The sequence below is a fragment of the Plectropomus leopardus genome, chromosome 21 (assembly GCF_008729295.1).
Source record: "Plectropomus leopardus isolate mb chromosome 21, YSFRI_Pleo_2.0, whole genome shotgun sequence".
Lineage (NCBI taxonomy): Eukaryota > Metazoa > Chordata > Actinopteri > Perciformes > Serranidae > Plectropomus > Plectropomus leopardus.
In genome coordinates this window covers 19,471,868-19,499,517 of record NC_056483.1, presented here as the reverse complement: position 1 = coordinate 19,499,517, position 27,650 = coordinate 19,471,868, and the positions used below count along the sequence as shown (strand labels likewise).

The 27,650-nt window shown below is 40.1% G+C and overlaps 1 protein-coding gene and 3 non-coding genes across 7 annotated transcripts in view; 3 read left to right on the top strand and 1 right to left on the bottom strand.

Moving 5' to 3' along the window:
- LOC121960465 (partitioning defective 3 homolog) overlaps positions 1–27,650 on the bottom strand; it is a 382,155-nt gene that overhangs the window by 337,213 nt on the left and 17,292 nt on the right. For all 4 annotated transcript variants that reach the window (XM_042510168.1, XM_042510170.1, XM_042510169.1 and 1 more), the window contains exon 2: positions 4,216–4,317. In XM_042510168.1, coding sequence (XP_042366102.1) covers positions 4,216–4,317 — 102 coding nt within the window. The remainder of the gene's footprint in view (positions 1–4,215; positions 4,318–27,650) is intronic.
- On the top strand, positions 500–571 carry trnaw-cca. The gene has a single exon. It is a non-coding gene; the product is annotated as a tRNA-Trp (tRNA).
- trnaw-cca lies at positions 1,230–1,301 on the top strand. The gene has a single exon. It is a non-coding gene; the product is annotated as a tRNA-Trp (tRNA).
- On the top strand, positions 9,172–9,243 carry trnaw-cca. Its single transcript has one exon. It is a non-coding gene; the product is annotated as a tRNA-Trp (tRNA).

The window sequence follows — 27,650 nt, the reverse complement described above, 5'->3', positions numbered from 1 at the left end:
TTTATTTACAGAAAAACAACAACAAAAATTGTTCCAGCAAAACCATCGACACAACATGGATATCAGCAGTCAGTAAATATACAGTTCGGAGTCTCGTCTGATGCACTGCAAGAATGGGATGTGGTCTTTTAGAAAACATAAGAAATATATTTTTTTAAGAAAAAGACGAAACTGAAACTGGGTGGAAACAAATTTCATATTTAATTTAAAACTATACTTTGAATCAAATGAATGGTATCCATTACAACCTACAAAGTTGTAATATTAGTGTTGCCTATTTTAGCAAGTGTATATATATTTAAACTTACTCCCATCCAACCAAACTGGAATAAGGGATGAAGTAACTTTACCACAGTCTTAGTAATAGTATAAATGTGGCACAATGCTTTTTACAAGGAGCAGGCAGCAGGAAAGGCAGGAAACTGTATAGTCGACATACTACTGGAATGTAAACAAGGTTATGTCAATACAGGTTATGAGAGAGAAAGGCTATGTGTAGGACCTCGTGGCGCAACGGTAGCGCGTCTGACTCCAGATCAGAAGGTTGCGTGTTCAAATCACGTCGGGGTCAATGGTTTTTAAGGACTACAGTCACTCCACTGATGTATTCGATTATATCAAATATTCAAATAAATTTAATAAAAACAGTTATACAGGAACAGCTATAGGTTCCTGGGAATCAACATCACAGAGAACCTGATGTGGTCTCTCAACTCCATCCTGGTGAAAAAAGCTCAGAAACAGCTTTATTTCTCAAAAAAAGTTAAGAAGGCAAAATTCCCTTGCAAAGTTCTTAAACTTTACAGAGGAGCATCAGAAAACATCCCAACTGGAAATGTTACAAACTGGCACAAACTGTGCATAACCCAGGACAGGAGGGCTCTGCAGCTGGAGGTAAAAATCACCCAGAACATCAATGGTACCCATCTCCCAAACATCAGTGATGATATCACTGAGATGAGGTGCCTGTAAAGAGCCCAAAAGATACTAAAAGTCACCACTGCCACAGCTACAGCCTTCACACTGCTGCCGTCTGTCAAGCAATACAGAAGTATCCACTGCTGGACCACCAGACTACAGTGCAGCTTCTTTCCTTAGTCTGTAAGACTCTGCAACTCATTCTCCGCACTCCATTGAGTAGCATAAAGGGACTACAACTGGCATTCTGTAACGCAACTATGTGTTGTACAAACAAACCTCGTAACACTGTTGTCAATAATTAAACATAAGACCTCGTGGCGCAACGGTAGCGCGTCTGACTCCAGATCAGAAGGTTGCGTGTTCAAATCACGTCGGGGTCAGTGGTTTTTAAGCACTTGACTCACTGCACATATGTGAACCTGTGCTGTCAACTGTTCAAAAACATTCCCTTACCAGTTGCACATCAGTTACTCTACTGTAGAAACTTTCACCTTGCTATCAGATTAACAGATGCAGGAGACGCAAACAGAGAGGAGATAGATGACATACCTGGAAGTCTTTGAATATTATTGAATGACACAATCATGTAACAGCAAGACAAAGCAGCATTGTCATCACTGGGTTAAAATTTTAAAACGATCTGATAAACTGTGTTCCTTTCTGGCTGTTCGTAGTGTAAAACAGGGCAGCAGCTGATGGAAAGAACTGGACAGACTGGATTTACTACTGACAACTATACATACACACACACAAAGAAGCAAACACCCACACACTTTGAGATAAAATCATGTGCACACACAGACAGAGGGCTGTTTCACTGGTGTTAAGTTAGTTGTCTCGGCTCACATCCAGCTGAGCTATGCACTGTGTGTCATTGACAGCAACCAGCAACAAAGTTTCACTACAGTATGTCAGTCTTGTGACCTTACTCTAATCACTGTGTATTCCTACAGGCTGACTGATAGTGCTAAGAGTTGACATTATGACACTAATACAGTAAAGGGTACACTCCAGAGCTGTGATATATCCTTTAGAGCATCACTGTTAAATTATAGGCATGACACACATAATCAAAATTAGCTGTTAGCGGTTAGCTGTAGCTGGGAAAATGTTGTTATTTTAAATTTAATATTCTGTCATTAGTGGGCTGTAAAGAGCCCACATAGCCACCAGGGGGAGTAGATATCCACAATGTTCGAACAAATGTAAGATAAGAAAAAAAAGAAAATACATATGTGCCAAATTCAACTTCAATTAGTTTGCTGTAACTGCTTAAAAAAATCCTTTTCATTTCTGCCTTCCTTCCTTTCTTTGTTTATTGTGTGAATGGACAACAGAATATAGAGGAGAGAAGTGGAAAGTAGCGGAGGGGAGAGGAGAGGAGAAAGAGGAGAAAGAGGAGAAAGGGGAGAAAGGAGTGTTTCAGACAGCAGGTGCAAAACAGCTGCTTCCACCCCTGATCCCACCTGATGCGTAACCATGGCACCTATCACATAGTCATTATAAGGTGTGTAGATGCACATGCACACATACTCTTCCTCTCTCTCAGACACGCAGTTTCTCATTCATGCACAAATGCACACACAAATCAGAAAAGCACCTGCGTATCAAACAGACCGACTGTTCAGATCAATTCACAGCTCACTGAATTTTTCACCTTAGATGTGGGGAATCTATTTTCAACATAAAATAACAGCACAAAACACACAGTGCTCTTGAGAAGGATATATTTTCTGATTTCACAAGATAAGAGTGGCTCCAAGACATCAGATATCCTGAGAAAAGTGCTTACAGATCAGGAATCAGAGATAACACTTTCAATCGAAACTCACATGTTTCATCAGCATTTTAGAGGAATACATTATGATAGTCCTAAGCATAGATATCTTTGAAGTGATGATGAACCCAGATAAATTACGCATGCCATCACTACACTAGGATACACTACACTGAGCAGAAAACACTCATTGTATTAAAACTAAAATTACCATCTCATGGTTGTATGCCTCCGCAAACCAGTCAAGTTGCACTTACAGTTTATTTCCATGTCTTTCAGGGCAGCGCCGCAGATCAACACAATCAGCACAATTTCAACGTGGACACCCAAGACTGATGTCACCAATTCAGTATCTGACCAAATGTCTCTTCTGTTCCTGAGTTGTGCCATTAAATAAAGGTGTTTTTAAAGTGTTTTTGAAAAACAATATGATGTTACAACAAAGCTGACCTTTCACCTTTTGGATATATAATGTCTTCAATTTATCACTGTAACCTGATGGACATTTGTGTGAAATTCTGTCATATTTAATGTGAATTCTTGAGTTATGCCCAAAAACATGCTTTATAAGGTCACAGCGACCTTTAACCCTTGACCACCACATTCTAATTAATTTATTCTTGTCCAAATATGTGCCAAATATTGTCTTCATGAGGATGAGATAGACGGAAGGTCACAGTGACCTTGACCCTTAACCTATGACCACCAGTGTCTAATCAGCTCATCTTTGTGTCCATGTGGCAGTCCTGAGATATCATGTCCCTCAGAATGAAACGCCCCTAACGCCGGTGTGGAGGTATAAAAAGTATTTTTATCATGAGCTATGTGCTGAATATAAATGAAATGCAAACTGGTAACTGGTTAAAAAATCACTGAAACCACATCCAACTCTCAAAGACACAAAGAGGAGTTACAGCTCACCAACTGGCCCAACATTAAAGTCAAACAGCTGGTGACTCAGGTGTAGTCAGAGCTGTTCCCATGAGAGTGATGCAGTGGGATTGTGGGTAATCATTTACAGTTGGTCTAGTGGGTGGGGTGGGTCGTGTGATATCATGCTACCTCTGACACAGATGTTGCCCACACACTCGCATACTCAAAAATATATCAATACACACACATCAAAGAGGTGCCTTGAATTAGACACAGAAGACCACACTCTATCACTCAACCTTCCACATAAATGAAAGAAGCGGAGGATTGCCATTAGGTGGAAATGATTACACAGAGAGCATGGTGGTGTGCTGTAGTTAAGTGTTCTGTAATGTTTTGGTATTGGTGAGACAGCTAAAGCAGACAGGTGTAATCATAAGCACATGTTAGTGAAACCCTCTGTAGTATTGCCAAAAGCCTTCTGCTCAAAGTGCAGACACAACTAATGATGTTTTTGCACAAGGAAAAGGTGAAGGGAAATGAGAAGAGGTTGCAAAACAGGTAATGGCAGTTTTGGGAAAATAAATAAATTATGCAAACACATAGTGCCCTTTTCTCTCAATGCCAGACACATGTTGACTCACCCTGTCTTTGTCATCCACCACATCGCACAGCATGTCATCCAGGTCCAAAATGCCTCCATCCCCATGTTCCAACCGGTGAACCTGGACCCAGTAGCTGGGGTCCTGGAAGAAGAAAGAGGACAGTTTTAGATTTGTTATGAGAGTAGCTTTATTTTCACCATATAGACTTGGGATTTTATGTGAGTAAAGCCATACAACATGTTAGCATTGCCAGGGCGAAGGAATTAGCAGCATGTGTCTCCTTAGGAATCAGCTGATCTAATCACCACGTGGTCCATATAATGATCCAGTCAGCTGGCACACAGGGGCTCTGACATGGTTATGGATTGACATTATGATAGCAGTTATGAAATATCTAATCCCCTGCTGGATGGCCTGCAAAGCAAGCCTTTGGTTAATTCCCTTCTCCATGTGGGAGTAGGGAAGAGAATAAATGTGATACAGGCACAACAGAAGGTATAATATTCATGGATTTTTATGGTTATATTTCAATTCATAACAGGTGACACACTCCTCCACCCTCCCCTGCTTAGCACAAAAACTGCCATTACCTTTTTTGCATCAGCATATGAATATTATTTATGCATACATAATGTGTTCAGGTACAGCATGTGCAGATGAAGTCCTGCATCAACTCAGTACTTTACACAAAATGCAAACAATCCAATATGACCTTTTAGAGGAGACCTGCATAAATAACAGCTCTTCTAAACACTATACAGTACATGTTTTTAATATTTTTGCCTTCTCGGGCTTGTTAAGTCACCTCACAAATATGATTGCCAGTGTCCAGTTCATGCAAATAGAGAACTCTTTTTTGGGATAATCATTAGGAAATGTGAGGGGAAAATACAATATCTACCAACAAAATGTACTCTTAAAGCTTTTATCCATTTAGGAAAAGTTTTAATTTATTGTCCTTATAGAAATTAAATGTGTCTGGTACAATATATCACTGTATGTCTGTCAACCACTGTTATTCAAAACCATCCCCTCCTGATGTCTCACCAGTTTACATTTTATTAAGGCATCAAGTTACACATAATGAAGCATGTGATCCTGTTGATAGGCTGTCTGTGAGGCATCACTACAGTCTATGAATCAGATCCAGCCCTCACTCCTCCACAGCTTCAACCCTCAGGGTCACTTCTGACTCCACAAACCAAACGTTGAAGTCACAGTGGCTCAGTCCATTATTTTCATTCAGTATATGGTCCAAACCTTAGACTGTAGTTACTGATACTTTGATAAGTGAGTTACATTAGCTTTAGAAAGAATTTATTTGGTTTTGTCCATCATGATTGGATTTACAGAAATGTATATATTTTTAAGGCATAATATAGATTGCTTTAGGATAAAAGAGATGTCAAAAAGTCTGATTCAGGTCTTGGTCTAACTCCTGTTGCCTTTTTTATACCAGTATAGTTTATAGAGGAAACTACTGGATATATAAATCATTTTCATATATCGAGTGAATGTTGAACAGTTTTCTAATACTGAAACAATATATGGTACAAGATTCCTTGTGTGGTTTGAACATGTGACATTCATAAGTAAAAAGTTTCTCATTCTCTCTCTGTGTCCCTTTCCTTCCTCCCTGTTCTCCCTCAGTCAGGCAAGAGGTTAAAAGAGAAAGCACTGAGCTCTGTGACCGTCCTTCCTTCTTCACTGTGTCAGGGAAGAATATCCTCACTCTTTGTGTCTGCATTTTGTTCTCACTCTGTTTCCCTCCCTCTGTCTCTCTTCCTCTAAAACTGAGCTGTCTTCGGGTCTGTGGTTAGATGCCTTCATGCACGGCTCTGTTGTACTGAACTCCAATGTGGTTCAGGCAAAGTGGTCCAAATCATGTGGGGAATAACTGTGTGGTATTTTCCTTCCTTCTGAGGTTATTAGGACGGAAAAGATGGCAAGTTTATCAGAAACTCCCCTAAAAGAAAAGATGAAAAATCAGAAGCAAAGAGAATTATTTAGTTCCCATAATAGTTAGGGCAACTGATAGAATTGAAAACACAGCAATAAAAAAAACACTAACATCTTTGGAAGTCATTACAGACCAAAAACTGACCTTCAGTATTAAACAGGGGGAAATAAGTTCAAAGGCTGACATGCCCCATGTCTGTTTGGCATGGTCCTCATCCAGACTTGTTCTTCGGACGGATTATGAGGAACAAATATGACTCTGACAGGAGCTGAGCCACATAACGTAATCCCAGAAATTCACTCGGGATGGAAGGAAAGCATTTGACAAACACTGTTTAGATCTGACTTGGTTGAAATGATGTGGGGAGCCCTACATCAGTGGTGCTTTGCCTCCGGCAAGCCAAGATCAGTTCAAGGCCTCTTCATTACAAGAGTATTAACAGAAAATTCATCACTTGCTGGGATTGGGTTGGATTTTATATTTTGGGGGTCATCTCTGAATGCTTTGGTGTAAATGCTTAGGTCTTAACTAAAACACACGCACATGTGCGCGCACATACACAGGGCTCAAGTGTTTGTTTTTTTTTTCCTCTGGTGGATACTTGTAAGAATTAGTCGAGCTCCTACAGCTGGTCATGTTAGCAATTCAGCTCACAAAAGCCCAAATTGTCTGTTTAGCCAAATTCTTTTCTTCTTTTTACAAGGATTCTCTTAAACTTTGATTTTTCTTAACAGATGCAATTTGATCTGAATAACTTATAGTGGAATTCTTTCACAAAAAGATTCATATCTAGTATATTCTTGCAAACATAGAAGATCTATTGTAGTTGTGTAGGAGCAACCTAAAATCAAACTTTCATCACATCTTTTGCATCTGAACACATATGGGCTTAATCAAATCTTGAACACACGTACTTCAGCCAGTACAAATGGACTGAAGAGAAACGGAGAGGGAGCAGATCCTCCCAACAAAGAGTGCATTGTGACAGAGTCATTCATATTACTGTAGTGCAGAGTAACAGTAGGTAGGGAGGACAGCTGTGGAGTTGATAAAGTGTTAGCACACTCAGCAGTCACCCATCATCTCTGCCACTAAATCAACAAATGCAAAATTGGCTCTTGCAGTGATGTAGCTTTCTGACTTTTTGAACACAACATCTCTCTATAACTACAGACAGATTTTTTTTTTTTTGAAAAAACCTAAACTCTGCACAAAGTTCCAAAGTCATTAACCTACTGGTCCTTGAGCAGAACACGTCTTTGTGCGGCCTTCAGCCAGCAAGTGGAAAGACAATTTTCCACAAAGGATCAGTGTCGTATTATCTTCATGTATCCAAAAAGATACTGCTACTCTCATTGTGTAAAGTCCTTCCAGAAACAGATGGAAAATTCATTGCTGATTGTGGCAAATAACTTTACTAACAATTTTTCGGCCTTGAGGTAATTTTTACCATGGAAACTTCAAGTGCATCAGAGGGCAAAACCGGCATCAGATCCACACACCGTGTCAATACCGTTGCTATTCTCAAGGGCAACTACATGTCAGAGAAAGGACTTTCCCTCTCCAGACCACATAAACATTCAAGTCCTAAGACTAACTTGGTACGTAGCTAGCCTTTAATATAGAGACAATGGGCAACTATTAATTATTTCATTAACAAGGGGACAGAAACACACAAACAAAACATATCTGTACAAGTACAATACATGCTGAGCCATCTATGTGTGGAGTTGGATGAAAAGCTGTGTGACGTGAGAACAGCACATATCTGTTCACCTTACTGTAAACAGGAAGAAAGTGAAAACCTGGGAAAACCAGTATAACCTGTGATTATCAACACTCTAGAGTTACATCGATGTCTTGTGACGTAAAACATTTTGTACCAGCACTGAACATTCTTAGGTCAGGATCAGACATACAACTCCTAAAAAACATCAACTAAAGCATCATAAGACTAGGATATCAATACCCACTTCTTCATTTCCATGACATGATGAAATCCTGAATTGCCAACAAAGGGATAAAAATATCAAATATGGTACTTGATAGGTATCATAACATACTGCACATACTTGAGAACTATATAACCCAGCTAGACTATAACTAAGATCATATTACAATATTATCACCACTTAACAAATGTATCTTCTTCAAAACGTACGGCAAAATCTGTCCAAAGAGTGAAAAAGTCATTAAAAGGGACCTACATGTCACTATAAGGTGCAGATGTGAGGGGAGTAGCTTTGCACAGCTTTGCCAAATTCAACATTGCAAGAATGTACAGCATGCAAACTGAGCAGCAGTAGTGAAAAATGAGCCCGACTTGTATCATGAGGAATATTTAAGTGGAGGATCTGGTTACATGTATAGCAAAATGTTGCAAATGCAACAGAAGAGCATTTAACAGACTGAGGAAGACATGCAAAAAGTGGCGTGGTTGCTTTACATACAGTCGCAGAATAATCTAGGTTATGTTTGCACTAAACAGATCTGCAGCAGACAAGGAGATTTTTGTATTAGGAAGAGCAGATATGAGCAGATATGCAGGGTGTGCCGGTTTGTATTGTGTGCCTGTCATTTAGCTCCTGCCCCAGTGACCTGCTTAGTCACTACGGAGCTTTACTCATTCATTCATACATAGCGTGAGTGGCATACCACCACCCTAGTCTGATCAGGTATCCCCTTATCTGATCCACTATAGAAGGTGAGGGATAACAGAGAGGTAGTTGTTCTCTGTGTCACACACACAGACACACTCTTGTGACATAAGCCCAGACAATAGCTCTCTTCACCCCATTATCTGTGTCTTTGTACCAGAGCAGGATGCCTGTTCCTGTTAAAGACCACACAAAGACTGGTGCCCTGGAGGAGACTGGGGGAGGGAGAGTGTGAGAAAGTGTGTGTGAGAATGAGAGAACATGCGCCTGTGTGTGTGTGTTATGATTGCTGCATTAGCTCCTGCAAGTGGTACAATTCCCATGGGGGGGGAATGTCAGCAGCTAGATGTAGTTCTCAAATGTCCAATGTTGCAGCACGACCTCGTGGCGCAACGGTAGCGCGTCTGACTCCAGATCAGAAGGTTGCGTGTTCAAATCACGTCGGGGTCAGGACCTTTTACAGGCTTACAAATGTCACTGCAGCTATGCAGTCCAGGTCACATAAATAAGCTTGGAGGGAGGAAACCTTTGGTTTGACGCCAAAGAAGAGATGCCAGTCAGACTTGTGGGTTTTAGTTAAGATAGCACAATGACATGTTTCTCATTAGTTAGCATTAGAGAATGTCAAGCGTTTGGAGATGATCCCTTAAATAAAGAAAACAAGCAGGTTGATGCAGTTTCACACACCACATGTACACTGGACAGATGTAATCTGCCAACAAGGTCTGCTCTGTAAACTGAGAAAGCGGGAGAGATGGAGAAGCATGCAAGCAGGTGACAAAAGAGGAGTGGTACAAAAGGACAATACTGTGTTCATTATCTTATCACCCTTCTAAAGGTGATAAGGTGCAATTTAAGCAGTGCAGTTATACAGATAAAAAGGAAATTGATATCTACAGAAAATATGGAACTAAAAGTGAGATAAATGTGTAGAATTTGTTCATGGCAATTTCATACCAAATGAATTTCCTTTAGTCTTTCCATTCCGTTTGATTTAAGTTTGAATAACTTCTAAAAGTTTGGTCATGGTTGCCGCACTATAACGTAAGCAACATTTTACACAAGAAAACAGTGTAAAATTAGAGGATTCTGTTTCATGTTAAGATTCTTTGCAAAGAAAAAATTTCTGTCCATGAAATTTAAAGGCCCACAGTGTCCCGCAGGTGACAACCTATTTGTGGAAGATCTGCCAAAAGGATTAACAAACCATAAACTTGCTTACTGTGTGCTTGCTTTAGCAAAAAGATAATCCTTCAGTGCAAATCAGACAGCCTAGTAATCTCAAATTAGCTAATGCTATATGACATCATCTGTTCTGGCTTTTCCATAGATAATGATTGAATCCCCTAAAAATAAAGCTTTTCAAAAACTGAAACAGTGAACTGATGTTATTTTTTGCCTTTATTGCCAAAGTACATATTACCTATAACTAAGCACATCAGACTATCAAATAAATTCACAGCCAGGACTGCAACACTGAACTGATGAATTGTGTATCAGGAAGCTTAGACAGCAGCTGGATAGAGTAGAGGTTTAAATTGATCCACAGGAATTGTGTGATTGGGGTTCAAATCCCAGTTAAGACAACATTTTATAAAGTTGAGTTAACAGCGTTAGATGATGAGCAAATATGGTTTTGTGTAAAGATCAGAAGATGTCAGAAGGTGCTTCAGTAATACAGTACATCACCACCACCTAACATCTAATAACTCTGAACACTCAAATGCACCAGATCCACCAGCCAGCATGGCCCTGCTTGAGGTGTGGCCCTGTTAGTCAGTTTGGGATGCTACAAAGCCTAGCCCTGTCTCCACCACATCACATACCCACACTCTCTTTGACGGCAGCAGGTTCTGGCTTAGGCTCACAGGGTCACCTTGTCCCGCATGCAGCCATGGTCCTGGCCAGGCCTCTAACAGTGCCACATTCTCAAGCTTAGTGGCCCTGTGTCCACGCACCCATCTTTGGTCCTTAAACATGCCTTCAGTTGCAGGACAGGCCACTCTATAAGAGGTGTCAGCATGTCACACTCCAGTAGTGGGTCTCACCCCAACCCCTGATCTTGAGGTGTCAGTTTAAGCTATAAAAGCAGTTGAGATGTAAGCAGCAGTCAAAGTGCTGAAGAAAATTAAAGTGTAACTTTACACGTGGGTCTGGCAAATATTGTTAGACAGATAACTACCAAACTCTCACTAAAATCTCAACAAAACATTTCGATGAGTCTGCACAATCTCTATACGTTCACTACCTGAGCACAGAGCTTTGGTATCACTATTAGGCTTTGACCTCTAACCTCTGGGAGTAGCTACAGACCTCCCTGTGAATCACCAGTTCAAGCCAGTAGTTCAGCCTCCCCCTTTTGAGTTTGTGCTCTGCAGCACAATAATGGCTGTGATTTATGAAGTGAATGTGCTCTGCTCCCCTGTGAGTCATAAACACTGTGTCACAGATGCTTTCTGCCTCTCTCTCACACACACATACACACACATGCATACGCACACAGACACACGGATAAACACACACCTCTCTAACCCCTTATCTTGGCTAAAACGTTCACCGTTGCTATCAAGCAAACGTAAAACAAATGCAAAATAGAAGATATAGGACAGTTGCAGGTTACTGCTACAGCTACTACTACAAGGTCACATGTGCAGCTTACATTTACACAATACACAATACAAGTCCTTGCATGTTAATCAAGTGCCAGTGCATCATTTTTTCACAATAAAAGAATAACTGCCATAGACATCACTGACTTATTGTATATAATCAGGGCTGACAAGTATGTTGGTGTGTGGGTGCTTGCTAGACACACAAACACATACACCTGTAAAAGCAACAGAAATTGAAGAATGTGTAGTTAATGATGGCAAACAAAGGCCTCACATAATGCTCATTCACATTAAACACTTAAATTTATTGATATATTTATAAAAACCCTAACAAAATCACTGCACCTTTATGTCAGTTGTAATACCCTATAGAAAAAAATCCTCTTATGTAAAGAAATACTGAATGAAGAATTTAGGAAGCCTTGCTATAGTCACTGCCTGTGTTGTCTAGACAAAACCCTCTGTGGAGCGGACACTGATCATTCATAAAGAGATACTTAGCGGTTGTTTAAAAAAGCTTTCTTTAGCTCCAATTGCCCCAACAGACAAGATGGCTGGTTGACATCATAGGTTGGGGTGAGTCAAACCTTTGTCTGTGGGAGACAGCAGCTGATTATCCAGTTTAGTTTAGATGACCAAGTTTGTTTTAGCTCACTAAAATAATCAGAGCTTCACGTCGGGGCATAATGACTGCTTCCTGGTGGAACATGGCAGTCCCAAACTGTGGGCTAAATACAGTCTGTCTGTGTGTAGGCACACAGTAATGGGCTAAAGAACAAGTACACTGAGGGAAGTCTTACGCTGGTATTCCTCTGAGACAAAGTCACCTCCAGGGTCTCTGCATTATTGATGCCCTGCCTGCCTAAAACAACCTGCAGAGTACAACGCTGGGAGAAATATGACACCTCCCTCCACACATACATGCAGCTTTGCACACACTGGAGGCCTACTGCATGTTATTATCCATAGGCGCACTTTCATAGTGTACAGCATGGTGCAAAGAAACATTACTGATGGTTCAAAATCTACATTTGATGGGCATGAGTAACTTTCATGGTCTTGCCAGTAATAAAGTTTTCAGATTTTCACAAATTTTAAGGAGCTGCAGACACTGAAAGTTGGCATGCATAAAACTTTACAACATAGATTCTGAGATAAACATGCTTACTCTGCCCTGAGAGAGAGACAAAGACAGAGGTGCGAACCCACAAAGACAGAAAGAGTAGGGGTGACCTCATGTTTGAAATCTTCTTTTAGTAACACTTTAGTTGGGTAATGCGCTGCTATAACTGGACTGTCAGGTGACAAAAAGTTGTTAAGCAGTTCCACCAATTTATCATCACATCACTACCCTGCTAACTAACAACAACCCCAGTTGTGAAAGATGTAGGTTAAACATCTACATAAATATTAATACACTACTTTTCACTCAACTGAGAAAAATATACTTTTTGTTTAACCTATGAATATACTGTAGTTCATTAAGAAGTTGAGTTAATCTCTAAATATAAGGATGACCCATTCTTTTCTTGAACTTCTGGCTTGTTGAAATAAATCTTCTCTTTCCAACACAGTGATAGTTTTTTTCAGCATTAAGACAGAATATTCCACTATGCATTACAAAAACCACACATCAAGAAGTATCTTTTTATCTAATTATCTGAATTTTTTATAGGATAAATCAACTTGCACATCAAGAGTCTGTTTCACCAAGCACAATCTAAACAGAAACTTCATATCAGTCCAGTTTCCATAGTTGGACTGCTCTCAGTGCAGTTTTGTAAATATTGAGCATTCATGACAGCCTTCCTTGACAATATCTCCAATACTGGCTTGTTGCTCTCAAAAAGGGGCCAACTACAAATTCACAAACTCCCAGACTTCACCACTCTTTCACTCATTGTCAGTGTTCTACTTAATAACATACATCATAAATCATTCAGCTTGTTCAACAATTCATTTGGATGTGTGTGTACCAAACAGCATCTTGCATTTAGAGTGAACAGAGTGCTCAGAAAGCCCAAATGTACCAAGTTCATTAATGAGTCACTTACTTCCCAACTACTTTTTTTTCAGATGGAAGCAAGCTAACGTTTCCCACACAACTGGCAGAAAATTTCACTTGTACTAAGAAACATTATTTTAGAAGAGCCTACTACAAGATTAATGGTTTGGACAATGGTAGCACAGACACATATGAAAAACTAAAATAGATGTATGTATATTTCTTTTGGCCAACACTTTACATTCCCCCAACTCTGTGCACTAAACGAGCAGGCAGGCAGAGAGGTTAACAAGGGACCAAGCTGGTAATACAGACCAGCCTGTCAAACACTGAGCCAAAACCTGCAGCCTCTTTACACAGAGACCTCCAAATATCGGCCACTCCTACACACACTGAGCCAGAACAGAGACTACTGTCGATTCTCAGGAGTATTTTACTGTAACTGTGGAGGGGAGACAGACAGAGAGCTGGAGAAAATATCCTGCTGTCACCTGATTTACAAAGCTTGCTCATTTGGGATGAGATGTACGCTTGGATCAAACTCTATAGTTGTCTGCCCTGCTGTGTGATCTGCTTGACTAGGGGATTTGTAGTCCCTAAACCTTGTTTCTCCAGGACTACAACTACACATATCACCCGTCATGATAAGTATAACGTGGAAAAGCTGAGCATCTGGTCTGGATAAAAAACAGGTCGGACTGCTTGTGTGTGTGTGTGTGTGTGTGTGTGTGTGTGTGTGTGTGTGCGTGCATGTGTGTGTCTACACAGGGCAGACACGCTGTCTCATGGCTCAGCACGAGCTGGAACTGCTGCTGTGATGAAGGTTTCACTAACAAATTAAAACAGACATTATCACATGAGGATCTCATTGAGTACTTTCATAATGATACCTCATTAAGCCAATTAAAGAGTAAACCTTCAGACAGGATGTGTCAGTGATTAAGAGGCATGACAGGCTTTAAAAATACAGCAGATAGTTTTTGTATGACAGAAAATTAAATTACCATCAATTAGTGGATTTTTTCAAGCATGTTCTTTAAACATGATATCATCCTTATGGTCCTAAAATAACCATCTAAGGAAACTTATGGCCAAATGTAAAGATGCTATTTACATAAATTACTCAATAAATGGCCGAAATGTAGGTTACTGACATAAAAATTAACTAATAATTCAGTTAGTGAAATGCAATGAATGAGGACTGGACTATGGACTGTGAAAAGGTTAAAAACTGTGCTGAAGCTTAGCATGTAGCTCACATGTTGGCTTGCATCCCAAAGTCACATTTTTATTAGCACGTTTATTAGCAATCGGTCTGGAGTGCCGAGATAGGTAGCCTGTTTGGGCAGCAAGCCAGTTTCATCCCATCTGAGACAAGTGGTCATTAGCAACAGCAGGTGGGCTTTACACACATGCACATACATCTTACACACATTTACTGTCTTGGGCATCAACGACTTCTGGGAATATGGGACATGCAAAGTAACATGCATGATTTGGCTACTGGGGTGCACGGAGGAGAAAATCATCAAAGCATGAAAATCAAAGCATGGATGTATTTGCTACCATAAAGCTAAAAAATAAGCTTAATATGTTCCTATCTTGAGAGGCATCCTATGGTATACAAATAGTGATATAAATTACTTTTAAAGCCATAAGTAAATGGCTTACTAATGCCTAGAAGCTAATGAGCCTTGATTAGCAAGGTAAGCACCACAGGGCAACATCGAGCTGTAAGAAGTGCTATTATTCCATCTCAAACCCCCACTGAGGTATCCTCAGCAAAATACAGAATTCATATGCTAACAGGATACAGTTAGTTCACCCTGACCCATGACCTGCCTATGGATGCGAAAAAGCAAAAGGACAATTTCTTTTAGGGGCTTACTAACTAGTCTGCCAGTTTTCAATGCTCATCAGAAACAAACCAACAGAAGCAGAGGGAGAGGGTGTCACATTCCTGAGAGGACATTTCAGTCTGAGACCCTGAGGGACACATCCCATCCAGGCCATCTGCTCTGCCTTGGACTGGGAAGAGGAACAGCCAGATTTGGTGCAGATATGAAATATCTATGTTATTATACAATTGTGAAGGACTTGTAATAGAATTTAAAGCCATTAATTAATTCCTTACCATTTTCTTCACATATTTAAATATTTATCCTTAAAGTCAAGTGGAAAGAACACAGAGCTGCAAACATGCCAGCACCAATTTGTAACAATATTGGTGTACAGACAACTAAATTAAGACAGGAAAAAGAGAACAATGAATGAATATTATCATTTGGTTGTACCAGAAAGATCCACCACAATATTCACAATAACAGAGCAACAAGATAAACCCTTGTAATTTTCAACTAACAAATCAAAGACAACTTAGCTGGACAGTTTCTACTCAAGCAGAGTCTATTAGTGGCTAAAATATGCTGCAAACTGCACTGAAAATCGGTGTCCCTGCAAATGAAGGCCTGCTGGTTCAGTAAAACTGGTCGAGCATTGACTGCGAGACTCTTTGTCTACTTATAGAAGCAGCAGTCAGTCAGCACAATTTCGGCACACTTTTGTTTATTTTTTCATAAGCACAGAGGTTATGCTTGCCAGATGGGACCTCCAAACGAGCCAAGAGAAACACAGAGCGCAGGGTGAATCACCAAGAACAGACAACCCGCAGTGGAGATGTCACGACACACACAACTCTTTCACAGACTGCAGATGTGGAACACAGAGAGAGGCCACAAAGTGTTTTCTAGGATTTATGTTTGTGTGCGTGCTGGAGGAGGAGGAGGAGGTTCCTGGGATCTAAATGTGGAAAAAACATGATGCACTTTTTATTGTGAATTGTACAAATAGAAACATGTTGTCAATGGTCAATGTTCCCAAATGGTTAAACTGTATACAGCAGCTATGGAAACAAGAGTAAACTTCAGTCAAAGGCAGCTCACTCTATCATCATATCTGGATGGTGAGGACACAGGATGGGGTGTCAAGTTTTGGAATCTAAAATATGGGAGGAAGAACATTCATCTGACTGATCTGCATTTTGCCAAGGGACAGATTTGTACAATGTCAGTGCTTGAACACAATTTAATGACAAGGATCCATGCCATGGGTACTCAGGTATTCATCCTAAAGTGGAGTTTGTCAAATTTAATATCTAAATATCTATATCTAAATATTACTGAATATCTGTGTGATTTAAGTTTGCAACTGTGTAATGTGACCTTGCCATACATATCCAGTCCAGAAACCCTGACGTGTGCACAAGAGTGTGCTGGTCATGGTTTGTAAAGAAATAATAGACCGTGACCATGAAACTCCCTTGCACACTTTTTACAAGAGCACACGCCTCACACTTCACACTGAAGAAAGGAGGCTGTCTTTGTGTCTGTGTGTAAATCCCTGTAGGCCCAAGAACAACATATGTAGAGCAGACATTGATCCCAGGAGTGTAAAGGCCAGCAAGGAGGAGTGGCAACTCCTTGGTCTTACAAGTTGAGACAGTGCACCACGCTAACCACATCTGTACTGCAACTGAGCACAAAATTAGCTCATGAACCCAGTAAAGACATTTTTAATATCATAGAGACATGCTGATACCACTTAAACATGCAGCTGGTGCTCCCTACATTGAAGGCAAAGTTAACCTGAACCATTGTTCATTTGGTGTGACACCAGACATCATGCAGCATGGTCTGAGAAATGTATTTTCACACAAAACAGTGTTTGAACAGAGCCTGATAATAATGACCAACTGCAGCAATCTAGGTTTCCATTACAAAAAAGTCCTTGGAAATTTGATCCGAAGTGGCTGATAACAACTAACCGGGAGTCCGCCCATTTCGCAACTTCTTGCAATGTATATAGAAACAGATGCAATGAGTGCAATTACCGCAATTATATATTTAGCAGGTTTAAGATCAAATAAAAAAGTGTGTGTTGTTTACATGCATGATACATACTGTAGGCATACACCTTAGCAACTTGGAGACCAATCAAAAATCTACGCACAGCCTGCTGTGAGCTTACGTGTTTGTTTATATTATGCACAGATATTATACCCACTCTCACCTTATAATTCTGCTTATTTTGGTTGTCTGGATGCAGTATACTGAACTTAAATCATTAGGCCAACATAGTCTAAAGGTATGCAGCTCATTCGCACACTATGCACATGTATTAACATAGTAAAGACTGCAACTCTACCATGGAAACACTAGCAGCAGCCAGTCTGGATGACAGAGTGACCATTGAGCAGGTCACTCACAACTCAGTGCGGCAAGTTTTATCCCTTTCACAGGGGAACCAACTTACGTGTGTTTGGGTTTTTTTTTTCTCTCAGTTCAGGCTTTTGTATACATTCCCTAAATGTGAACCCTTGCTATCTTGGAAATCACCGACCCTGACTTGATTTGAAGACGCAACCTTCTGATCTGGAGTCAGATGCACTACTATTGCGCCACAAGGTCTGGATATCTATTAAACATAACTTCCATTTCCAAACTGCATACAGGTCACTGCAATAACTTTGGATCACTGTCTAGAATACCAAAGCCTGTTAACATTATAACTTTCTTTGTGACAGGAAGTACATAATGGTAAATTGACAAAAGGCAGTGCTGTGAAAATATGTCATGCAGTGAATGCCACAGCTGGAAGTTGTTTCTTTCACCATACTTTAATCTAGGTTACTCAAGGAAAACTGATTCTCCTGCCTCTTGGCCAAATAAACTGTTTGGTATGTGAATACGGATACATAAAAAAATTTGCTATAAAAAAATGGAATAAGCATGAAACAACTGGTGTCTGTCTCAATAACAGTCAACTGAGATCATGTACAATTGGTCCTAGAGATGTTATACAATATGTTCTGAATTGAATGGATAATTTGATAAATGATCTTTTGAAAATGTAAAGTTTTAAGTCAGATAAAGGAAACAATCCAATTTTAAATATCTTAACCCAATGAACTGTGTTTCAAAGAGTTAACAATGTGACAGGAACTCCTGACTGTCTGAATCTTTGTCAGGGAAAGAAAGACATGTAGGCACAGATTGACAGAGGGAAGAGGCAGTGAGAGAGTGACGATGAAAGCCACTTTCCAAGGGATCGCTGAGGCAAACATCCAAAATTAACAAACACAAACCTCTAAAACTCTGAGCCACGGAGTTACAGTAAAATGATGGACTCAAAAATACAGGAGATGTAAACATGTGAAAGAAAGCTGTTTAAAGAGAAAAAGAGAAAGAAAGAACACATGTGTCTGTATTTGGAGGGAGTTCGGGCCTTGTGTACACCAAGTTTATGTCTTGCCAATCCTCAGGTGGAGCTCTGCTCTCTAACAACATCCATTAGCTGGTGATAATAAGTGATTGCTTGGACAAGAACTGACAAAGTAAAGTGGAAGTAGAAACACTGTGTGTCTGCTGACTATCATATTTCAATATAAGCCTGGAAGTAGCGGCTCTATTTACAGTAATAAGTCTCTGGAGGATCTGGAACTGTTTGTGTGTGTGTGTTTTAATGACTGCTGAGAGAAGAAACATACAGGGCAGCAAGAAGGGTCTCATTTTTTCGAGGACAATATTAAATGAGAGGAATTATGAAAAATGAAGCAGCAACAAACTAGTTGAAGAGGTCTTTTTTAACGGTGCTACTGCAATTTCTGCTTGACCTGAGGAAATCCGCTCCTGCCCTGCCCACAGTACTGGCTCTGGTTGCAGTTACACAAAATATGAAATGTATAAATATCTCAATTGTGAGGACATTTTAGCATTAGTAAAAATATATCTTTGATTTCATTTTTCATAATAACCTATTGATCATTCCACCTTGTTACACAAACATCGCATAGTGTATACAGCACTGTACAGCAGTCACCCACTACGTACAGTGCCTGATTTCTACTTGTTTTCCTCTGAGCAGACTACATTATGTAATTTAAGAAGCTGAGCCTGGTGTTCCACTCAACAGAGGACTGTAATTATCAGGAAAATCATGACCTTTAACTAAGATATTTAAAACAGCCAAACCTGTCTAGTCAATGTAGAAAAGCAAGCATCACAGACAGAGCTGAAGAAAATAGTGATAAAATAGTTTCTTCTAATGTCACATTTGCCATCTTTACACAATGGCAAATGTGACAAATACTTTGTTTTGGTCTCATACCAACACTCCACCTTCCCGCTGAGTGATGCAGAAGTTTGCTTCATAGCTGTGGAAATGCTCATTGACCCTGCACAGGAAACAGGCAACACATAGGAAAAGCACTTGAGGCCGAAGACAGGCAACATCAGTGGGAAACGTCCATGTAGGTAAAAGGAGAGGGTAGATTAAATGTGAGGTGAGAAAGGCAGGCAGGAAGGGAGGAGGACACTGAAGAGTGAAAGTGAGATGGAGAGATCCACGATAAAGGATGTGTTTAATAGTTAAGATGGACACAGTAAATCGCGAGAGAGGAAAAGAGAGTGAGTGCACTTCATCACACTGCAACACAATGGGGCTATGTCAGCATGTCATACCATGCTTAAACAACAACAGAGGGGATTAAAGCTTCTCAGATAGACACAGGTTAAGAGTTTAGCAACCAAAAATCTCACTGTCCTTCATGTAACCTCCAGTGCACCAAACAGACTACACTCTGTGGTTCAAATACCTAAACTCCTCTAAATGCTCTATAACACTTTATATTTGTTTACAGCTTGACTTCTGGGTTTGATTTTCGAACAAACATCATGTAAACACAACTACAAAGTGAGGGATTTCAGAGATGCCCTCCAGCACATGAACACTTACACCTAAAACATCAAGAAAGATTAAATTCCCACATCAGGATGAACATTAAAATGTAATCAAAGTTTGGCCAACAGCAATTTGTCTCTTAAAATTCTGCCAAATTCTTGTCTCACTATCAGACAAACAAACAGGCAGATGGATGTGGCCTGAAACTTCACTGGAGAAGATAATCACACAAACTATCTGTGGTAATCATGGGTGAAACTGACAGAGTTAACAAATTCAGAAAAAAAAAGTGCTGTGATGCCTCAATAAGATTGTGTGAACCAGCAGTAGCATATCTGACTTGGGATCAAAAGGCTGTATGTTCAAATCATGTCGAGGTGAGTGTAATGGAGCGAAGCCTTCAAAGATCAAAGCAGCACACCAGGGTTTTAGCATTTTAACATGAGTAAGCTGCTTCCTTCTATCTGGAAAAAGCCTCACCTGAATACAACTGAACAACCTGCTCATCTCATACTTTCCCAACATAACCTCTTCTCTGCTGTCTGAGATGTCTGTATTATTTGGTACTATACTTTTGAAACGGCTGCGCTGATGGAAACCTTATCTATGGATGCCTCCATTAACAAGTGGGATTTGTTCTTGTTTGTTCTAAAATGTGAAAGACAGCCAAATGTGTCATGCAAACATGCATGACGTTAAAGGAATTAGTCTGAGGCCCAGGCCAGGGATTTCAGCAGGAATTTTCACCACATAATGGCATGGTTGTAATAATAGCATCCTCGGTTTTGGTCTTTGTTTGTTTAAAGGATACAATGCTGATTTTCAACCAGGTCTGTGTCACTGCGGTGTGGGGAATGTGTGCAGATACACAGTTTTAAGATCAGTGTTGGAAATAATTTTTTTTTGTCCACTTGCCACTGTGGCTGGTGGATTCCAAAATCTACCAGCCACTCAATAGATTACTAATGTTTTTGTGGCTGGTGAGTGAAGCCAATCTAGCAACCACTTGCATATTTTACCAGCATTTGGCTGGTGGCTGGTAATAATTTCCAACCGTGGTTAAGATGTCAAGCAAAAATCCACCAGATGATGTAAAAACGTCATTGCTCGATCACAAAATGGGTCCTCCTTCAGATTTTGGTTCACAGACAGATTCCAAGGTAAGTGTCATGTGCACATATTACATCTTGAAGTGCATGATTGTGTGTTTATTTTGATCACAGAGCCATGGGAAAACTATTTACTAGTCTTGTTTTGACTACTGTAGTATGATGTGACTTCCATTCACTTTGCAAACATTATGCAGTGCCTTTTAACCTTTCATTAATCCAAAGAGCATATGCGCTCCTTACACACTTCTTTGCATTACTCTTCATGTTTACACCTTGAAAATCACCAACAGTCTTCCACTGTAAACCTCCCAGCAGCTCCGTTGAAACAGCGAGAGGGTTCTAAATGAATGCATCATGATCACAGCTCATATAACATGCAGATTAACATTTAGCAAATGATTCACAGGTGGCTGCACAGATTGGATTTGTGCAATGCAAGCAAATATCTCATAACTCTGTTGTAATTGTGTTATAATTCCAAAAACATCTCAATAAATCTGGGTGGAGATGAGGGCCAACATGACACAGCTACTGAATTCAATCCAGTTTTTCTTCAGCCTTGGTTTGAGATGTGGGGAAGCGCAACTTGACAAGCACGCATAATCAAGTCTGCTCAGATTTACTGAGATTATTGAGAATATGGAATAGTCATCTCAGAGTTATGACATTTTTTTTCAGAATCATGAGGCTGTTTTTGAACAAAATAAATGCAATCTGCTTTTGTATTTTGGTGTGTCAACTCTCAAGAGCAGTGTCAGGAAGAAACACACATGGCCACTTCACTACCCGGCTGCTTTTGTGTTCACTGTCTTGAAGCTTGGCAGCGTAAACAGCATCCAAAGCCAAAAGCAGTTAGAGAAGCCCTGCTTGCACACACTTTCAACAGACAGCTGGTGCAAGTGTGCAGACGTGTTTGTTTGCATAGTGTGACTGAATTAGACTTCCTGCATTAATGTCACTATTCTGGATTAATTGGTGCAATTGTGACTAAATGCTGGAATACAACATTATTAAAGTCAGATCACGCAGTATGAGATTATTCAGATTTAAGAAACGATTCTCTCTAGTAAGAAAACTAAAGGTATTATCTGTCAGAGTGCAAGAACAGCAACACACCTTTGCTGTCAACAGCAAAGGGCAAATTTCTTTTTAAGACCTTCGTAATGTAAACCCATAAATCACTGTCTCCAAGTGTTTTTTATCATTACAGAAAAGACTCAGTTTCGTAAAACCTTATAATAATAATTCCAACATTGATGCACGTTACCCCACAACTGTGTAAAGTGTAAAAAAGAGGGAAATCCCTTACCTCCAAAAACATAATGCGTCTTCCGTGTGTTTCTACCTTGTAATTTTCCGATTTGCCCATGTTCCCCTTCTAGTGGTAAGTGGGTCTTCCAAACATAATAACATTATATTTAACTTTCAGGGTACCAACCCACAACTAATGAAGTGCCTGTGAAGAGAGAAGCAGTGCCATTCAAGATGTGCACTAAAAAGGGGCTTCGCATGTGAAATGTTCACTATGGTAAAGCACAGAAATACTGCGCTCATGTGGGTTTCATCATCTCTCCACAGGAGCACCAGCTGGAAAATATTAAGTGTCAGAAGTGAAACAGTGGACAATTTTGAGTATGTCATGTATCTAGGCTGCCACTATTATGCCACTGCTACTTCTAGTCTTGCTACTACTACGACTACTACTACTACTACAACAACAACTGCTCTCTACTACTTTTGCCTGTCTGCTATAAACAGTGCAACCGTGAAAGCCTCGGAATGTATTGCACCACTTCACTCTCACGTCTCAACATGATCCACCATCATGCTCTTCGCTTTTATGCCCAAATATCTTTCAAAATGTCTCTGATGTGTTTTCAACATTACATTTGAAATGTGCAATCAGATAATGAGGGTGAATTAGTGGGTGTGAATATAACATAAAATCCTCATGCATGATGGGTACTCAGCTTTCAATAGATGGACTTTTTGAATGTGAGCCGCAGAGGAGAGGGACTTTAAAGTATATGATAGCTAGAGAAAAGAGGAAGAAAACAAGACAGAAGCAGGGAAGAGAAGAGAAAACAAGACACAGGAAACAAGGAGAGTGTAAAAGGAGAATAGAAGAAAAGGATTGGGGATGAAAGAGAGAAGACAACAAAGAGAGGTGAAGAGCGGGGAAGGTGGTTGAGAGAGAATAAAAAAGATGTTGAAAGAAAGCACCGGAGGCTGTGCTGCAAGGTTAAATCTAATGAGCTCACTGTTTATCGACGAGTGAATTAGGGACACAATTACGCCAGGGAGAGTAGAAATTTTCACACACATGCATGTACACACACACATTCATTGGAGGTAATTTCAGAACCTGCTGATGCTTGAAACAAGACTGAAACGTAAAGCAACCTTAATACATCTCATTCTCTTTGGCTGCGCATGAAGACAGGCTGCCACTAAGTTGAAAATAACCTGCGGGCTTGATTCAAACCGGCTCAGAGCTACAAGTGTGAAGAACATGGACACTTCCATGAGGACCATGAATTTTTTGCATTTAAGCTACCATTCTTCATAATTACTGCGCTCTATTTCATATTCTGCTTATGTTACTCATTTCTTCTTCTCTCTATGATGTGCCATAACCCAAAAAAAACACACAAACAGCAACAAACAAATACAACAGGCGCGCCACTGAGAGACCCACCAGTGTGCCAACGTTGCTGTGGTTCAGTCTTGAAATGCGAGGTGATGTAAGTGGCATTGTATCTGTTTGACTGCCTGCCACGAATTTGTTGCTCCATCGCTCCTCCTCCCACTCGACCACTTTCACTGTGGCTGTTCTCATTAAAGTCAGTGAGTAATGGAAGAGAGCCCATCAATCTCTCTTTAGGACCACCGCAGTTGAAAGCTTGGTGTGAGAGGAGAGCCACTGGAGAGGGAAAAGCGCATGGGCTTCGAGGTCCATGTGGTGACAGGACAAGCAGAGCGCAGGGGTAGAGAGGGGAGGGAGGACATCGTTGCAGAATCCTGACTGTTTGTGAAAATGAAGAAGCGCAGATCCACTGTAAACAGCACTAGGTTAAGCCAGATACTTTAAAGCAGAGAGAGTACAAGTGGGCCGGTGTGTTCATCACTGAGCGAGAATGTACTGCCAGATCCACACCAAAGAAAGCAGTGGATTTTTCAATCGATTCCAAGCCAATGCAGAAACAAAACACCACCCATTTGGAGAATCTGTTTAGTTTTCAAAGGAAAAAAAAGATACTTTTTTCATGTTATTTTAATCCACATCTTTTAATGGAGACACTATGTGTATGACTCCAGATCAGAAGCCACATGTTCTGAACATGTCAAGGTCAACAGATTTTAACCAAGAAAACTGATTACTTTAAATTGGAAACTAACTCAAAACTTCACGATTGCACAGGATAGATGTAGTACTGCTTAAGCCCCCTCCAAAGGGGATTGTTATCCAATCTGACTGCAATAAGGATCAATATGTGGTGAGAGCTTATGTGTACCCTGACTGCAAAATAGAGCATAAGAAAGCAGATTTTGCTTGGTTTTGGCCTGACAATGAATGTATAAGTAACACCTAAAAAATTGGCCCTGGATCAACTGAGAGCTGATGAGACAGGTTTGAGTTTTTCTTGGGAATACTGAGGGCAAAAGACTGAAAAAAGGTGATCGAAGTGCCGTGGGGCATTTGCAAAGAGAAGGGCTTCTGGGATATATGTTTGGTTGACAGACACTGACAGTAAGAAACCGGCTCAACCAGATCATTCACCCAAACCTGCACAGCACATATACAGAAACATAGGTACGCATACACACCTCTACACACACTCTCCAGGACACCATTAAAACAAATGCCAAAGCAAAATAAACATTAGGCTAATTTGTTAGGAAGTTGCCATGTCTGACAGACATACTAAACAGATGCAGGCTGTTTACACAGCCCTGCTTTGTAAAAGTATTCAAATTCATTAGTATACACAAACAGCTCAGAAGTCTTGTTTTGTAAGAGGTACACCATCAGCAGGCTCAGTGGTGTAATGTGATCTAAGATACCTAACACCCACAGCCAGTCAGCCTTCTGCAAAGAAAATCTACCATGCTATGGTAGTACTAGTCACTTTCTTCAACAGTTGGGCCTCCAGTCAAGTCTCCGTGCAGAGGTATATATTTTAAAGGGGTGTTCTGTTGCTATTAATGTGTCTTAGGCCAATTTTGAATGCTAGCTACTACAGTTATTACAATTCCCAGTAGGCCTTGAGCACACCCCTTATTATAAATTAAGGCAAATACACAGAACAACAATGCACAAAAAAATAAATGCACTTTTTTTTGCATTTAGAAACAGCACTCCTGTTTCCTGCCAGTATCCAAAATATGTTTCTTCCTTTGTACATCAGATTACAGTCTAATGCAGTAGATGAAAAGAAAATATGAAAGAAAATAGAAAATAGTGATGAAGTAATGAAGAAAATAGTGCTGAGTTAACTTAATTGTAAAGAATAATTGGGCAGCTCGTCTAGACTTTCAAAATGTAATCAGATGTAACGCTGACTCTGATACAAGTCACTTTGCAGGGGTTGTGACGCTAAAAAAAAAAGTATCTTTTTCACAATGAAAGTCTATAGGAATAAGTCATTCTGGGCTACATAGCATCACATGACAAATGTAATTTCACTATTTGGCAACTACAAAAATTGGCTTACGCAAGCCTAGCCTACTTCCTGCGGGCCTGATGCATTTCCATTCCATCAACCAAAGGCTGCAAAATCAGCAACTATCATATCAGATCACCATCTTTTCGGCACATGTTTTGGAGATGTGAGGATCTGTTTGCAGGAAGCAGATGCTATTTGCAGGCTGTCTCCTACCCTCAGGCATTACTGATCCCTAATCATAGGGTGTGAGATAGTTGGCCTGTCAGTAGCAAGTCAGCATCCTCACAGCCTCAGAACACAGACGAAGAGTAGGAATCCATCTGTTATCAATGTACTGTAGCTCTTACCCTAGCAACAGGAACAGGAAAATCCAACCATGATTCCTAATAGCATCTTCAAGCGCAATGACACTTCACGTACGACCTGTGGGCCAAATCAAAGGTGCCCCCCCCCCAATTCAGATTATAAATTTAAGTGATTTACACTTGGAATTATTTTTGTATTTTTAGTACACATAAGGTGCCAGAGTGCATAAGACAACATCAATACAGAGCTTGTTTACTAAAATAAGTGCCAGTGGAGGGTTCTCCGCAACCCCCAACAGAGGTCCTATGTAAGCCCTTAATGTCCTAAAATCCTAGAGATGTCCTAAAATCCTAGAAATGTCCTGAAAGCATAGAAAGAATAAATAAAGAAATAAAGTCCTCAAACCCTAGAAAGTCCTGAAATCCTAAAAACATCCAAAAATCCTAGAAACATCCTAAAATCCTAGAAATGTCCTGAAATCCTACCAACATGTATGGAGCTGCTGCAACTAGCCACTGGCCTCCTTCCATTTTGCAAAAGTGGCCCTCAAGCAAGCTGAGTATCCCTGTTCAAGTGTTTTGGCGGCGAAGAATTGATAATACATGTTGAGCTTGCTGACTTTCACTCCTCACTGTTGTTATAAGACATAGGAGTCTATGAGTCAATGGTCTGAATAAATCTCCCACTCATACAAGAAGCAAGGTTTTTAATTACTGAATTAACTGTTTGAGATTCCTCAGAGTGCGGCACATTATTGAAAGGACATCTTGGTTCGAGGGAAATGGATATTTTGTGCCCAGTGTGTGAAATACAAACTCAAAGATAAATTAAAAAAGTAACTATCAGAAAGAAAAATACTTTAATGAATCCCAACCACACAGAACGGTCAGGATAGACACACTGTAACCGAAATCTCTTTCACATTTAAATAGTTCCCATGTCTGTCAGCCGCACTTCCTTAGTCTGTACCGAATGACCCCATTTCGTGGTCCAAGCAACAACTAATCATACCACAACATGTTCTGTGACCAGAAAAAATGTCTGGGCAGGAAATTACTCTGCAAGGATAAATAAGTAACTTTACATATTCATCAGTGAAATCTCCATGTTGGCCATCGAAACCAGATGAGCTGAATGTACGAGTCATTTGCAGAAACAGTGTCATACAAAGTTGAAGATGAAGATTTGTACAGTAACCAAGTCTACCCATGAGCTCTCAGCTTAGTGCCTTGGGATGATCTTGTAGTGAGGGATTTTTTTAGACACCAGCCTGCTATCCTTTTTACAATAACTGAACACCAGCATCTTTGTTTATATAAGTCTATTTACACTAAATACACTAAGGCAGGGTAATGCCAGCAATGATATACTTTTCTATAATAAAAAACAGTTAAGATAATTGGATTGTTTGATAAAT